The sequence below is a fragment of the Acanthopagrus latus genome, chromosome 21 (assembly GCF_904848185.1).
Source record: "Acanthopagrus latus isolate v.2019 chromosome 21, fAcaLat1.1, whole genome shotgun sequence".
Lineage (NCBI taxonomy): Eukaryota > Metazoa > Chordata > Actinopteri > Spariformes > Sparidae > Acanthopagrus > Acanthopagrus latus.
In genome coordinates, this window is record NC_051059.1 from 24,448,908 (window position 1) to 24,463,706 (window position 14,799).

At 42.4% G+C, this 14,799-nt stretch overlaps 1 protein-coding gene across 13 annotated transcripts in view; it reads right to left on the reverse strand.

Moving 5' to 3' along the window:
• pard3ab (par-3 family cell polarity regulator alpha, b) overlaps nucleotides 1–14,799 on the reverse strand; it is a 235,423-nt gene that overhangs the window by 80,013 nt on the left and 140,611 nt on the right. For 10 of the 13 annotated variants that reach the window (XM_037082788.1, XM_037082785.1, XM_037082786.1 and 7 more), the window contains 4 exons: nucleotides 13,529–13,676; nucleotides 4,025–4,211; nucleotides 2,509–2,660; nucleotides 1,265–1,309 (listed from right to left, as the gene is read on the reverse strand). In XM_037082788.1, the coding sequence (XP_036938683.1) occupies nucleotides 1,265–1,309; nucleotides 2,509–2,660; nucleotides 4,025–4,211; nucleotides 13,529–13,676 (532 nt within the window). The remainder of the gene's footprint in view (nucleotides 1–1,264; nucleotides 1,310–2,508; nucleotides 2,661–4,024; nucleotides 4,212–13,528; nucleotides 13,677–14,799) is intronic. The other 3 variants (XM_037082787.1, XM_037082790.1, XM_037082781.1) reach the window with 1 other exon arrangement.

Here is a 14,799-nt window from a genome sequence, read left to right on the forward strand (position 1 = left end):
ATGGAAACTATGTGACTTGTTGAGTAGTTAGGTGGAGGTGGAAGATTAATAAACCTAATTAAACTAAAATAAACTCTCTGTGTGGCAAACTTGACAAAAATATACAAAAATGAAACAGAGTTTTATTTCTAATCCTCTCAATTCTGTGAGCGTTCTTTATAATATTTGAATAACAAGCCTAGATTTTCCTGATCCGCTCCTGTTTTCTAACTGGTGCTACTTTTCCATTTATTCTAATAAATGTTTAGTTACCGTCAATAAAACTCCACAGTTCCTGCACAGGTATTTCAAATTACCAAGCCAAAGGGAATAATCTCCCCGTTTACCTTGTATGCATTTAATTTGAAGCACCTGCAGGGATGTTGCGATTTAATCACGACAGCTTAACTTCGCGTCAGAGGACATCAGAGTAAAACCGACTGGAAATATGTGTATGTCGCATAATGTAACAGCAATCACCTGAAGCTCAATGTCAGCAAAAAACAAGGAGCTTCAAACATGGATGATGTGTGCAGAGAAACTACAGATTCTGAAATGTGAGTTCAACCAATCTCCCCTTTGCTTACTGAATCATGCCAGAAGATTATTTCTGTAGAACAATCATGACGTTGCGAGTGAAGCTGACCTTTAGCCTTATGGATATAAAATCTCACTATATCATCATTTAATCCCATTAGATGTGCACGATATCCTGTCCTAATTTGCAAATGAATTCTTAAGTTTGGCCTTTAACCTTCTAATCTTGACCTCTGACCACTAAAATCTCAACAGTTAGCTCTGAGTCAGAGGAGACGTTTGTGCTAAATTTGATAAAAGCACCTCCGGGCAGTCCCTAGACATCACATCCAAGATGACAACGTGAAAAGATAATGCTTGGAAATCCTGAATGAACGCAGTATTTCTGGCGGTGAGTTTGACAGGACTCTCTTGTTGTACTGATGGACTTCTACACTTTAACAGAATTTGCCACGAGAGTCCAGGTAATTCTCATCTCTTCCGTCCTTTGCTTGTTCATTATATCACCCATTAAGTCGATCAAGAGTAGGTTAAATGTGAAATAAAAACCGCAATACTTTCTGAATGAATCAGATCTCCTCTGGGCTTTTTTTTTTTTTTTTTTTACATATTATGTCATAAAAGTCGATCACCACTTATACCTCTCATACCCAGGACATGGATATTATGCACCCTGAGAAGGAAAAGTGATGGTGATGGTGGCGAAGGTAAGTTTTCCATTCTACCTTTCAGTGCACCGTTTCCTTACCTGTGTTGATCTCGGGACGAGGGGTGAGGTTAATCTCGTCGGCTACTGTTAAAGGAAGGGGGGGAAGGAAAGAAGGGAGGGATACAAACATTTTGGGGTTCAGTTAGTGCTCATGACATTCCACATGCAACATCCAGGTAGCGCTGCAAACATCGCAAAAACTGCTTCATCTCAATTAGGATCGGACGCCATGCGAGACAAGGAGGTGGAGATGTGGGGAGGAGAGAGAGAGGAATGAAAAGAGGGTTTGAGGATAGCAATCAGACTTGTTGTGATATCAACACGGCACAGAGCGGCAATCTGGTCGGGAAGATTAGATATGATTATAGAGAGTGCGAGCAGAGAGACTGTTGCAGCCAAAGCAATCAGCGACTGTTCGGAGCCATTTCAAGGTGAATCAACACAGTGAAGTTCTTGACTTTGACGATGGATGCAAAGTCTGTTTTCATACAAAGAGGCAAAGGGGTGGAATACATTTAAATATACGGAACATGTTTGAATCATAGAGGGGGCGTGCAGGGAAGTGTTCAAGGTTACAGGAAGTCTGATTTTCTTTTCTTGAAGACTTAAAGTGTGTTTGGGGGGGGATAGAAAAAGGAGTTTTACCAGTTCGACTGGAAGTTTTTCTACTCTTGGTTAACTATGTGTGAGTCCCCCAGCAAAAAACATCACAGGACAACTCGAGATGGCTTGTATGATGCCAAGTACTGTTAACTGTCAATATGAGACCATAGTTATTACATTTGTGAGGGGAAGCACCTTCAGCGATGGACTGTGGCTGACGCACAGTGGCCATATTTGTTTTTCAGACACTTTCCCAATCACGACTTTGATCTTGCCAAAAACAGTACTGGAAAGTCTGTAACTGGTAATTCCAGTAACTCCCACATGATGTGAATACCACAATCCAGTTTCAGCTACATGGTCTGAAAATAAGGTTTCGAAGGGAGACATGGGGAAGCTAACATTTTCAGTTCAAAGGGTTACTGATCCAGATATGGCACTTCTCCTGGTCAGACATCAAAATATGAAATTCTTTATTTATACTTCATGATAATATTTAAATGGGTTTGATAGATATTTGATATGGTTTTTGGTGTCTCAGTGTGGAAAGGGAACTTGTATCAGCATGATAAAGCAGGTGGTACATTCTTCCTCAGCCTCCGCTCTTCACCGACATGTCTCATCTCCCTGAAATTCAAAGAGGATTTGAGCCTGGAACATGAAGGTTCTGAGAGCTGTACCTAGATCCATGCTCTTGGACTTGCGTGTCTTGATGATCTCGAGCTGAGCGGCGTCTCCAAACTGCTTGGTGCGTTTCTCCGACATGCTCTGGCGTCCGAAGCCTTCCCTTTGAAAAGCGGCGTCTGGGTTGTTTTCATCTGGACTCGTGGCGCTGAGCGGAGGGTTGGAGATAAGATAAAGTTTGAGTTATCGATCCTGCGTAGGGAGGATTGTGTCACAGCATCAGAAGGGAAAGACAAGAACAGAAACTTATAATAAGAATGACAGTGACACTCCAGAAAAGTGGCACAGACTTTGGAGTTGAATGAGAGGCACACGTTAAAAAAAAGGTTTCTTTTAAACTTATAAGTTTCAAAGACGGAAAAAAGGGTGAACAAGGGAAGAATTAGGAGAAAAGGTGAAGTAAAAGGAAGACGTGATGGGGAAATGGGAAAAGGCGGCAAGAAAGAGCCAAGTTAGATTGGAAGACAGCGTGAGGTAGAGAATAAAATAGAAGGAAAGGGTAGGCCTCAGAGGTGGGAGAATATAAGGCTGAAAGATAAAAGAAAGAGGCGGCTTTAGACAGAAGGAAGTTAAGGAGAGAGTGGCCGAGAAGTAATGAGAGGCGGTGAAAAAATAAAAGACAAAAACTGAAGTGACACCAACAAGGGTAAAACGCAAAATAAAAAAAGTATGAGAGAAAAAAGGCAGATAAGAGCAGGAGAACACACAGGAGGATGAGAGATAAACAACAGAAGGGAACTAAATAATAGAGGAAATGAGAAATCGGAGGAAGAGAAGAAAGAGAAAGAAACAAATGATGAAATTAAAAAGAGATTGAAGAGAAAATGACCCAAACATAAACAGACAGACCTAAAGAGAAACAGGCGCGTTTGCTCAGGGACTCGTTATAAAGAGGCTTTCATTAGAGAGCAGGAGCCTTCATCATCTTCCTCATCACTGATATACAAACGCTGATAGCAGCCCCGACCCCTCTGGCCCTCAATTTAAATCTCATGCCTTTCATCGAGCTTTCTCACTTCATAAAGAATCTCCCATTTGTTGTGAAAATGAAAAATGTGTCAGTCTGGTCTGTACTGCAGCTGACCTCGCTGTGAAGACAAAACAAGATTTAAAAAGGAAAAAAAGCTCATGCTGTGACAGGTGGAGGAGGCTGAACAGGTCCTTCACATCAGGGCTGAGGGGTCAGTACAGACGACGGCTTCCCCAGTGGGCGCTTCTTACAATCAGAGGGCAATCAAGGAAAGAACACACTTGTACGTGCACACTACCCACTGATTATAACGGGAGGCACACTGACCTTGTTGAAATGACAAGCTTTTAGAAGGTGACATTTCAAAAGAAACAAGTACAGTATTTGCTTTGCGTAGAAAACGGTAGACAATTTAAGACACGAAAGCCAAAACAGTGTCAAGGTTCAAGCAGAAATGACAAGAGGACCTCGAGTGTTTACATTATGTTTGACAAGCCAAGTAAGAGGGGTATATAAGATGGAGAAAAACCAAAAACACCTACTTGTCATTCTGATTGGGCAGCTCCTTGGCCCACGGCGGTGTCATGTCAGCGGTGAAGGCCACGTCGTCGTGGGAGCTGGACGATGACTGATCGGAGAGGTGGGGCGGGAGGAGGGGCGGCCGGTCGTCCTCTATGATCACAGTGTCATCCTGAGGCATGTTGACGGTCGGCGAGAGCTGATAGTTTCCTGGAGGAGACAACATCGATCATTTTATTGTTTTTTTTTTTAACTCTGAACACCCATCACTCTTGTGACTGACCACACAGATATGAATACGATGAAGACTCAAAAATAGTTCCAGCTTTTGAGAAATACAAACAATTATAGTTCAGTGAGAACACAGATAAACACTCCTGTCTATGTTAGGTACAGAACTGGAGTTTGGGGAGATTAACTTAGTTTACCATGAACATTGGAAGCACTGAACTCCTGTAAACGTCTCTGAAATCAAACACTGTTGGTTTTACAGTATATTTCCATTGCTAAACAGATTAAACACAAGAACAAAACTTGCAAATCAGCTTCCAACTCCATACTCAATACACAGATGTGAGAACATCAAACTTTTAATCTCACTCTCCGGAATCAGCACACTCTCTGTTTTCAGTTCCCACATGAATCGGATGCAATCAACCCTTGTTCTGCTCGATGTTTCCCCCCCTCAGTGCGCAAGACAAAACCACAGTAATAGAGTGATTACTTCCAGCGTTTCAACAGAGTCTGAGAGGTCTTCATTTTCAAGTCGTACGTCGTCTCATTGCTCATTATGATGTATACAAAAAAATATGGATATCAATAATGAATCCCACCACAGCTGCCAATTACTCCGCGCAACGACCACAATAACTGTCAAATGACGTGCCATGTGCATCCACATATGCATAAATTATGAGTCATTTACATATTGAACAGTTATGTCAGCCCGAGTCACACCAACGCCAGTCTGCACTGCTGCTCAGTGAAGAATACATAAATGTGATTAGAAATAATGTTTTTTAATCACATTTGGAGAACATGTGACGTCTACCCAACCTGGTATGTTGTCTGTCTTTACAGGAAATGATTAAAAAGCTTAAATATTTGATTTAAAAAGGATTACCATATGGGAAAATAAGTCTGATACAGCAAAAAACTCCTAAAACATTCAATATATACTGTCTATTAGTGTTTTTTATCTGCTTTACATTGCGTTCCAGCTCTTTTAGAATGGGCTGAAATGGTTGAAACAACCATTTCTTTCAGCTCGCAGTAGGATAATAGAAAAACAATATCAACTACATGAAAAAAAATAAATAAAAAAACTGTTGTAAAAGCTCTCTGCACAGCAGCACTCAGCAACGACTTTGTTTGTGAAAACAGCGAACTGCTGCATCAACTGTTTAATGGGCCAACTACAGTAAAAAACAAGTTGACACAATTAAAAAACAGGGTAACTTTATAAAACCGCAAAACATATTTGGAAGGTTGAAAAAAAAAAAAAAAAAAAAAGGCAGAGTGAAACTGCTCCTGGCTAATCAGCTTATACCAAAATGGAGTTTGGCTGCAGGCACAATGGTGTTCCTATGTCAAAACACTGTGATTAATTCAAGCTGTGCCCTCACAAATAAAGATAAAAACTTCCCTGTGCTGAGGCGAAAAATAAAACAGTCCCCTTTCTCTGCCTGTGAAAAGCGAGGCTTAAAAAACTCCCATTGATATGCAGCACATGACTTTGTCTTTAATCTGTATTTTGAAATTGGGCGCGGGGGGGCTCCTCGGCATCAAAAGAAGGGCAGCTTCAATGCCTCATAAAAAGCCTTGTGTACTGAGCTCAGGGAGAAGTTTGTTTGTCTTTAGAAAGCGTTTGGGCTTTAAAGGCGGAGAGCGAGAGGTCTGAGCCAGGCCCGCTGTTTGTTTCTCATAACCGAGCGCCGAGGGGATCAATGTGCTACTGGGTGCTGCTGCTTCCAGCCAGCGTGGGTGAATGACCTGATGTAAATGAGCTGAATAGAGGAGGAAAAAGCAGGGGACTGGGTGGTGTGACACTGTGTGTGTGTGTGTGTGTAAAGGTAGTTTAAAAAGTCATCCGTCACTGTTCTTTGTTACTTGCCTTAAATAATAACAAGCTGGAACGTGACCTTCTATTCAAATTAACTCATTAATGCACTTTGTACTTTCTTAACCCAGTTGGGGGGGAAAAGCACTGAAGCAATGTGGCTTTTGCTAATTAGCATTTACGAATGCAACACAACACTCTTATTTTTTTTTTTTTTAAATGATCTTGTTGATATCTTGTACACTTCAAATGCACTTTTAAATTAGGAGTGCTTTGTTTGCACCAGAAGGCAAAACTTTTGATTAATTAATGTTGTAACTGAAGAACATTAAATGTGTGAAGAAGAAGCAAGTTTCTGTTGGTTTCTTAGTTTCATAGTTTGTTTCCGTCCATCATCTACTTAGATCCAGGTGTAATGAATGATTGCTACACTGACACAGGTGTTGTGTGTGTGTAATATGCAGAGATTAATTTAATTAATTGAACTCAACCAATTGTACACATTAAAGTGTGCCTACAGGTGTTGGGGAGGACTGCTGTCTATGTTCAGAAGTGATATCAAGTCTTTGGTGGCTCCAGAGAGAGCTGCATTCAATCTGATAAGCCTCCAGTGAAGTTGCATTGTGGGTAATGTAGGCTCCAGGTCTTAAAAAAGATGACATCTCTGGTTCTGCCGAGTGGATTTTGACCATTTGTATGCAAGATATCTGTAATGAGTCCAAAAGTGTGATGCTAGCCCGGTGGACTGCTTTCTACAACCTGTCGCCTTCGTTACTTTCAATACAACTTTGCCACAAAAAGCTTCTTCCAACTTTTGACTTTTGATCAATACTTGTGTTGAATTTGGACACATAGTTTTTCAGGAGTTATTGCACTGCTGGTCAGACAGACTGCTTTGAAGCCTTCATTGTAAATTGAGGCCTCTGGTGTGTATTCTGCCATGGATGCTACCTGTGTCATTTTTACTGACAGGCATTCGTTTTGAAAAGTGACAACAAAGGTTTGCGCTGCTTTTATGTACTTTATATACCCTAACTGTGTTTTTTTTAAAAAGTGACCGTCTTTGTTTGTTGTGAAACTGCTTACACTGCCATTTTAAATATATTGAATAAATATATGTGAGAGTCTAATCTTAAAATATGCACATTACACGTTCATATTCTTGTAATTTTAGATCCCAGCAGTCTGTAAGCTCTGCATAGCAGTGAGGTACAAATGTAGTCTGTACAGGTGTGTTTAAATGGTTCACAAACGGCAGATGTTTCAGAAAAATAAGAAAAAAGGCGATAGATTATTTTCATGAAAAGGAGCTGAGTGAAGATATACTCATGTGCACCTGATAGATACGTCTAGGAATGTGTTAAATGAGCATGTACCTACACAGAAAAGTGTGTGAGTGCATGCCCTCAACACCGCCGGACCTCTGCTGCATTAACTTGAATTGTTACAGCAGTGTGTGTGTGTGTGTGTGTGTGTGTGTGTGTGTGTGTGTGTGTGTGTGTGTGTGTGTGTGTGTGTGTGTGTGTGCTTCTTCAGCCACCCCCTCCCGCTGTGTGTGTTTGTTATTCGCTGTGAATTTGGGAGTCCGGGTGAGTCCTCTGGCACAGCGTGGCCACTCCTCTCTCTCTCTCTTTCTGACCAGACCACACACACACACTTTTTTTTTTAAACACACTCGTTCACGTACACACACACACACGCGCACTCATAGAACCACTTAATCCCATTTCCCTAAGCAGTCCAATGCACGACACTGAGAATCCCATCAATGTCACAGTTTGAATCACTGCAGTACAATCAACTGGCAGCTACTGAGTCGAAAACCAATGAATCTGTCAACTCACTAGCCTGGTAAAAGGAGGGAAAAAAGCCTCTTTGTTTCAGTGCCAGCGCCCCGAGGGCAGCCATCCGCCAGCAACAATAGCACTGCCAATGTGGACGGTGCGCATACCCATCACCTGAGACTCAAACTAATAAACACACATTATCTTTCCCAGTGGCTGTAATAATTTCGGACCGAGCTGCAGAGGAACAATAGGTGCCATTTCATTGGAGACTCTCCTGTAGAGGCTATTGTTACCATTAGATGCTTTTGTGCAAAACTGGCGAATACTCGAGGGCTAAAAGGGGAACTCGTGATGGCCAGGAGGGAAGACGGGCGCTGAAAAGATTTTTTAGAGATGAAAATGAAGATGGCAAGAGGTGAGAATAACACGGGGGGTGAAAGACATGCAAAGGAGTTTTTTTTTTTCCCTTTTCCTCTTTTCATTTCGTCTTGTCTCGGTCTATTTGCATAATTAGTAAGGAGGTTATTGCCAGGGGTGCTGGGCCTTGAAAGCTATTGGCCTGAAGGAATAATTAAATCACTCTCTTATCCCGGGCATCTTCAGAGTGCAGAAAACCAGCGAGTGATCTAAGAGCAAGCACGGGCCAAAAACGCAAGCTGATATGTTCTGAATGGGAATGATGTTGTCTTCTAAGAAAGCCTAATGCATGATTTATGCTTTGTGGCACCCTCACAATGGCAGAACAGAATTATCCCCTCCCTCCACCACCCAGCACTCACACATACACAACTTTATTTATTCAAGGGAGGTTTGCTGAGCACGCAAGGCTCTGCTTCGTATTCACACATGTTCACATCTGGGAGCCGCCGAGTGCCTCGACAGTCTTCTGCTGTTGGCTCCCGAGCAGCAGCAGCAGCAGCAGCAGCACCGCAGCAGCTGAGAGGTCGGGACGCCTGCTTTTTTTTCCAGACTGTTCCGCTGTATTTAAAATATTCGTGACACAACTGTTTATGTTTGTGAATCACCACATTTTTCCTTACTGCGGCGGGACAGCTCTACATGTGAGAACAGTTAAATTAGCCTTCCAACCAGTTCAACTCGAGACCACACAAGTAAGAAGTTGGAGACTGTTCAGCGGGTCTGTCATTATAAATTACATCCATAAATTTATATCTGTCTATAAGTTTTATATCTCAGGAGTTTATCCTCATCTGAATCAGCGCTCTCTGGACGGAGGCTGTTATAGCCTATAAAGACTATAAAGCCCCTCAAGGCAAATTTGTGATATAAGGCTGTAAAAATAAGAACTGACTTGACTTGAAACACAAGAACTGCCGCCAAGCATCAGTCAAACTTCACATTGAAGGTCTAAACAAACTAATTAACCAAACTCTCTTAATTTGCACGACTGAATTAACTGAATAAACAAACCGACCTTAAACGACACAGTTTTCTTCCTGTTTCGCTTTGTTCTGTTTACTGTATTTTCTAGCTTTACACAGTGTTCTGACGACATTATTTTCCTCTGAGAACAGCTTGTTTATTCAGCTATGGAAAAATGAGTTTGATCCTCTTTACCTTAAAGTATATAGTGCCCCTTTAAAGGGCTGTTTCACCCAATTTACACATAAAATAAAAATCCATTTTCTAAGTATTTAGTGGTATATTGACTTGCAGATGCGTTTGGCTTTAATTTCGCATGTTTGAATAAATATTTCTGCCTCTGCCTCCAAATAAGAAAAGTTCATAAAAGTTTAATTGTGGTGGGATGTATTGAAAAATAACATTTTTAAAAATTCAGCAGTAACATGTCTTATTCCCTGAGAGCATGCTGTCAACAGATTTTGAAAACTGTTTTGAGCGTTCTTCTTCCTTTTACCTCATTTGTGTGAAATGACTCTTTAAAACCTTATTTTTAAGCTGAAAAGTTGCACTGATTCAAAGCTAAAAAAGGGCCATTTTAGACAGATTCATTACAATATAATATCACAGTACAGAATATTTTTCGAAAGTCACTTCAATTATTAATTACAGGAGATTTGGAGCCACGGGGGATCAAGAGGTTTTAACTTATTTGGCAGAAACTTTACTGTTCTCTCATGATGACATCCGATTTCTGAAAGTACGGCAAACACTAATTTACTTTATTAATCCACGAGAGAGCTCCGGCTTCATGAGCAAATATCTTCTAATGCATTTCTCCGGGTCTAAAACTTCAAGTGGGGGGAATTTATTTCAGAAATAATCTAAAAACTCCTCTAAAATCTGACTGAAGGGGGATGTGAGAGTGAAGCAGAGTCGACCTGCTTTAACTCCGAGCCCGGTGTCCTTTATCCTCTGTGCTGAGCCCACAGTGGCAAATTAAACAACGGTTCAAATAAAAGCTTTAATCCTTCCCCTACCTCTCCAATCTCACGTCAAAATAAAACCGCGGAGTGATGTTCTCAGAGAAAAAAAGTGCTGCTTTGATATCTCAAGGTCAAGCAGAGCACATGGAAAAATAGACCAATATTCTGAAGTTTTATTAGCGACTTGATCTGAACCGATTCAGATACCACATGGAGGAAGAAGATCCAAAATACTTCACGGGTCAAATTGGGGTCGAAATTTCCCCCTTAGGTGGTCAGGAAGAAGAAAGACTCTCCACTGGAGTTGATTAAGTGTTTAATAAGCACGGAAATGTCTCATGTGTCTGCGATAGTTAGTAATTATTCGGTGCACATCCCTCCACGGGCCAACCTCGGAGGTTTTCTTGCATCTGGTGTCCCGTCTTGTTGAGGTTACGTGAAATATTAGGAGGAACAGGTCGTTCTTGCCAACCTGAAATCTTCATTTCCCTCCTCTTCCCGGCCAATTTCAAGTGAAAAGCACCAAAACGCACGTGACAGAGGATGAAAAAAGCAGCAGGTGTTGGTATTTGATGAGTCAGGGGGCACACACGGTGTGTTTTTTAATCCTCGGGGGATGAGGGCTGGATGTCACTGGACGCTGTGGCGGCCATGACGTAAGGTCGCTCAAGGTGAGCTCTGCCATCTTTGGTTTAATCTTTCCTGGTCTTGTTACGGTTGATGATGGTGAACTGCTCCACATTTGGAACAACATTTAATTCTATTGAAGGGAGGATTAGAGGCAGAGAGACGTACACTGATAAAAACTTTCCATTTCATCCATCATATCCATCTATCTATACTCTTCTGCGTGTTTCGGCCCCGGCGACTGTTCTCCTTAACGTTATCACCCGTCAGTCCTGCAGTACAGACCGGTCTCCTCTTTTCTTTTGATCGATTCTTGCGGTTAAAATAAACAGAAAGCTGCATATCGTAGCTGGCAAACACTGAACTATTCCAGATTCTGAGGCGAGGATTACAGTGGAACTATTCTGTCCTCTCTACTGGCTTAAACACACATACATAACATATAATTATTACATATAATAAAACCCTGCACCTGGAAAGATGCTTACCGGTACCCAGTACAGATTGGATGGGGGACAGATCAGGTATTGTTTGGCCCTGATCCAGATCTGAGTCCTGTGCGGCAGACAGCACTTGACCCCGACATCAGACGAGCTTCACTTTGGCCCTAATCAAGTCGCCCACTGCATTAATATTAATTAGCGGCAGCTGACATGACCTGAGGTTCGTCAGTGCCGGGTAAAAATGTGAAGCTGAAGGTTTCATACAACGCTCTTTGCTAATGACGATCGGCCTCTGAAGTTGAAACCAACCTCAGTGTCTGAACTCAAAGTCGCTCAGCGATGCATCCAAATACTTCCTCACATTCTGACGTAAAGGAGAGCAGCGCTGCAGCTACGGCAGGCCGAGCTGGACAGAAAGAGACCTGCGCCTAGTGGCGATTGATCTGAAGGGTGTTGTGATTAAGTAATATCGTCCTGAACGAGCTGCATAATTCAGACATCTGATGCCTTGTTTCCTCACAGTAGCACGGCCCAAGTGTTCACTGCGAGGGAAATCTTTCATTTGTTTACAGATGGAGTGAAATGCCCCGGGTAACATTCGAGAAAGGCTCATTTTCTCAGTTTTTTAATCCAAGCGGAGCATGATGTTAACAGTGAACAGGACTAATAATGCACAGCGACTGACATGCGTATTGCCAGTTTTGGGGAAATCTAACGCCCTGCATGCTGTGACACACCTGTCTCCTTTCTGTCAAATCAAATTTTCTCCCATCTTTCAAGCCTCGACTGTCAGGTACAGTTGCTATTTGACATGTGAATGTGAGCATACAGCGCCGGCAGCACCATGTCCACTTCCTTCTTTCTCTGTATTTAGACTGATTTCATCTTTTAACTGACTTCATATGGCACTTTAATCAACTCTGGCTGTTATAAAAGCACCAGGCCTCTTTATTCAGACATCAGCTCGTCTCATCGCCTTAATGACAATGATCTTGTTTGCCAGCGTCGAGCAGCTGTATCTCCTGCATATCTGCCTCGTGCTTTCACTCCCGACCCTGTACGCTCATTATCAGCCCTCGCTGTTTGTTAAGCATGGATGAACGCAGTCACTGTGGCAGCCTCCTGGAACTTCACCTATTAACACTTCTTCTGTCAGTCATGGCTCACACTTTTTTTTTTTTTTGTTTACACCAACAACAGTGTCAATGTCGACTAATTTGCATGAAGGAGAATCGAGTTCACACTTTTAATTAATTGATTAATTGGGTAAAGTTTGGAGGAGTTAGTTGACAAAAACTGATTGAAAGTTAGTGAATTAACTCCTCCTCTGATAAGTTAATTTGTATTTTGTGTATGCTATGTTATTTAACTCATGTGTGTCGGCTGAAGTGTTCCAAGTATTTCAACAGACCTTGGATCACATAATAATTCAGTGGTTTGCCGAAGACAAACAAACAACAGCAGAGTACATAAGGTACAAAGACAGTTTTGCCATTTTGTACCTTCTTGAATTTACCACAGGCGAGCCGAGCAGTTGCACCATTTGGTCCACAGGAGCCTTTCTTTGACACTCGGCGATTTCACCACCCGTCCATCAATCATTCAAGCCCCACACACACGCAATCCAGGAGAGATGCGTGCAGCGCTCGCACACACGGACACAAATGTGCTTGCTAATGTATTTCACTTAATCCAACGCACACGCTCGCTTACAAACCAACTCAGAGCTGGTTTGAGCAATGACATCCACAGAGAGACTGACAAGCGTGCAAGCTAACACACATGAACACACACATACACTTTCAGAAAACACACATAACAAACGCCCACTAAAAAAAGAATCAATCACTGGCAGTGCGCCTGCAGCAACAAATTGTCCAGGGGCCATTTTTCCATCTCTGTCTCTCTCTCCCTGACATTCTCCCAGACATTAAAAGCCACCGAGTCTTGACAGCAACAGAGACCTGATGACACAATTAGCCACAGATTCTGTGTTGACAAAACCTGGCAGGTTAGACCACAGAATCCAAAACAGGAATTTAAATGTGGCTGTTTGTCTGCTTCATAGCACCTTTCTTACTGTGTAACTGATTAGAATGTTTACTGATATTCACCATAATAATACTTCTCTTGAAGATAGCCTGACATCAGACTGACATCCACCTTGGAAAACAGGAAAACCTACACTATGATCAGCCGCAATTAAGAGTCCGACAAGCCAAAGGGAATATGTTAAAAAAAAAAAAAAAAGCGTCAGTCTTACCTATTGTGCGTGGCATCATGCCTTGGCGTGGCATCAGGTTGTCATCAAGGCCCTCCAGGCCACCGTACAAGGAGTGGGAGATTCTGCGCTCGTGGTCGTCCAGGTGGGTGTTCATGGTCTGAGGTCCCAGCGGGCTACCTGGTGCCTCCTGAATGACAAGGACGGTGAGATTAGAGTTGTTTTTTGTAGTGTTTTTAAACAGTTAACGTAAGCTCATTTTTATTCTATCGTTTTTGACACTTTCAACCACACTGTTCAAGAAGGCACGGGCCTTTGGGTTGATAGTCCTTTGTACATGAGTAGAACAGTATTGATTAACGTCACACCTACAGAGCAGTCCGAGCTGCAGCACTATCCTTGATCTACACACAAACACGAGGCTGGAAGAGCAACAGTTGTGTTAATGCTGAACAACAGTGAGCGAATGAGGCAGCGGGGAACTCGCCATGCCGACATTTCCTAAACCGTAATGGATGGACACAGGAGCAGCTATCCATGCTAATGCTAGCAGTGTGATAAGCAGGATAAATGAGCATGGATTTCCAATAGGCTGTTAAGCCACAGGCTGTTAGCGAGCTAGTGTTCCCCCGCGGGGGGGTGGTTAGCTTGCTAGCATCTTGACATTTCCCTCAGGACCAACGATGACACTCTCTTGTTTACTGGACAAATAGACCATTTGCTGGCCCTGTCACCCATAAATACACATCCATGGCCTTTCGATGTTTTGTGTGTGTGTGTGTGTGTGTGTGTGTGTGTGTGTGTGTGTGTGTGTGTGTGTGTGTGTTTGGCCCTCATTGTTTGTCCATTGGATAGTTGACCGTATTGATTTGCTATGGTTTCAGTTCAAGGTGATGACAGCTCCTGCCATAAAGATAGCCATCATCGCAGCATCACGTGACGAGCGATAACACCATCACACTCGAGTTAATACTGGAGCTGAATTAGTCCGGATCAATGACCATAACTAGCGAGGCAGGGGTTCGATTTCTGCAGAAGGTCTTTGCCCAATGATCCTTTCACAGCTCAGTAAATGGTCGAGGCTCTGTAATGGCCATCTCTGGACGGATTCGGCAGTAAACACACAAGTGCAGTTTACAGGAGAATACATGTGTGGGTACATTAGACGGCTGGCTAGTGTCAAGAGTAATGAGGCAGCTTGTTTAAAACGTCCAGACTAGGAAGATATTTTTACTTCCTGAACAGCCAAACAGGTTTTCCTAGTGGTAGAAGATCTGTAAAGCTCAATTTAGATGTTTTAGTCGGCTGCTGTA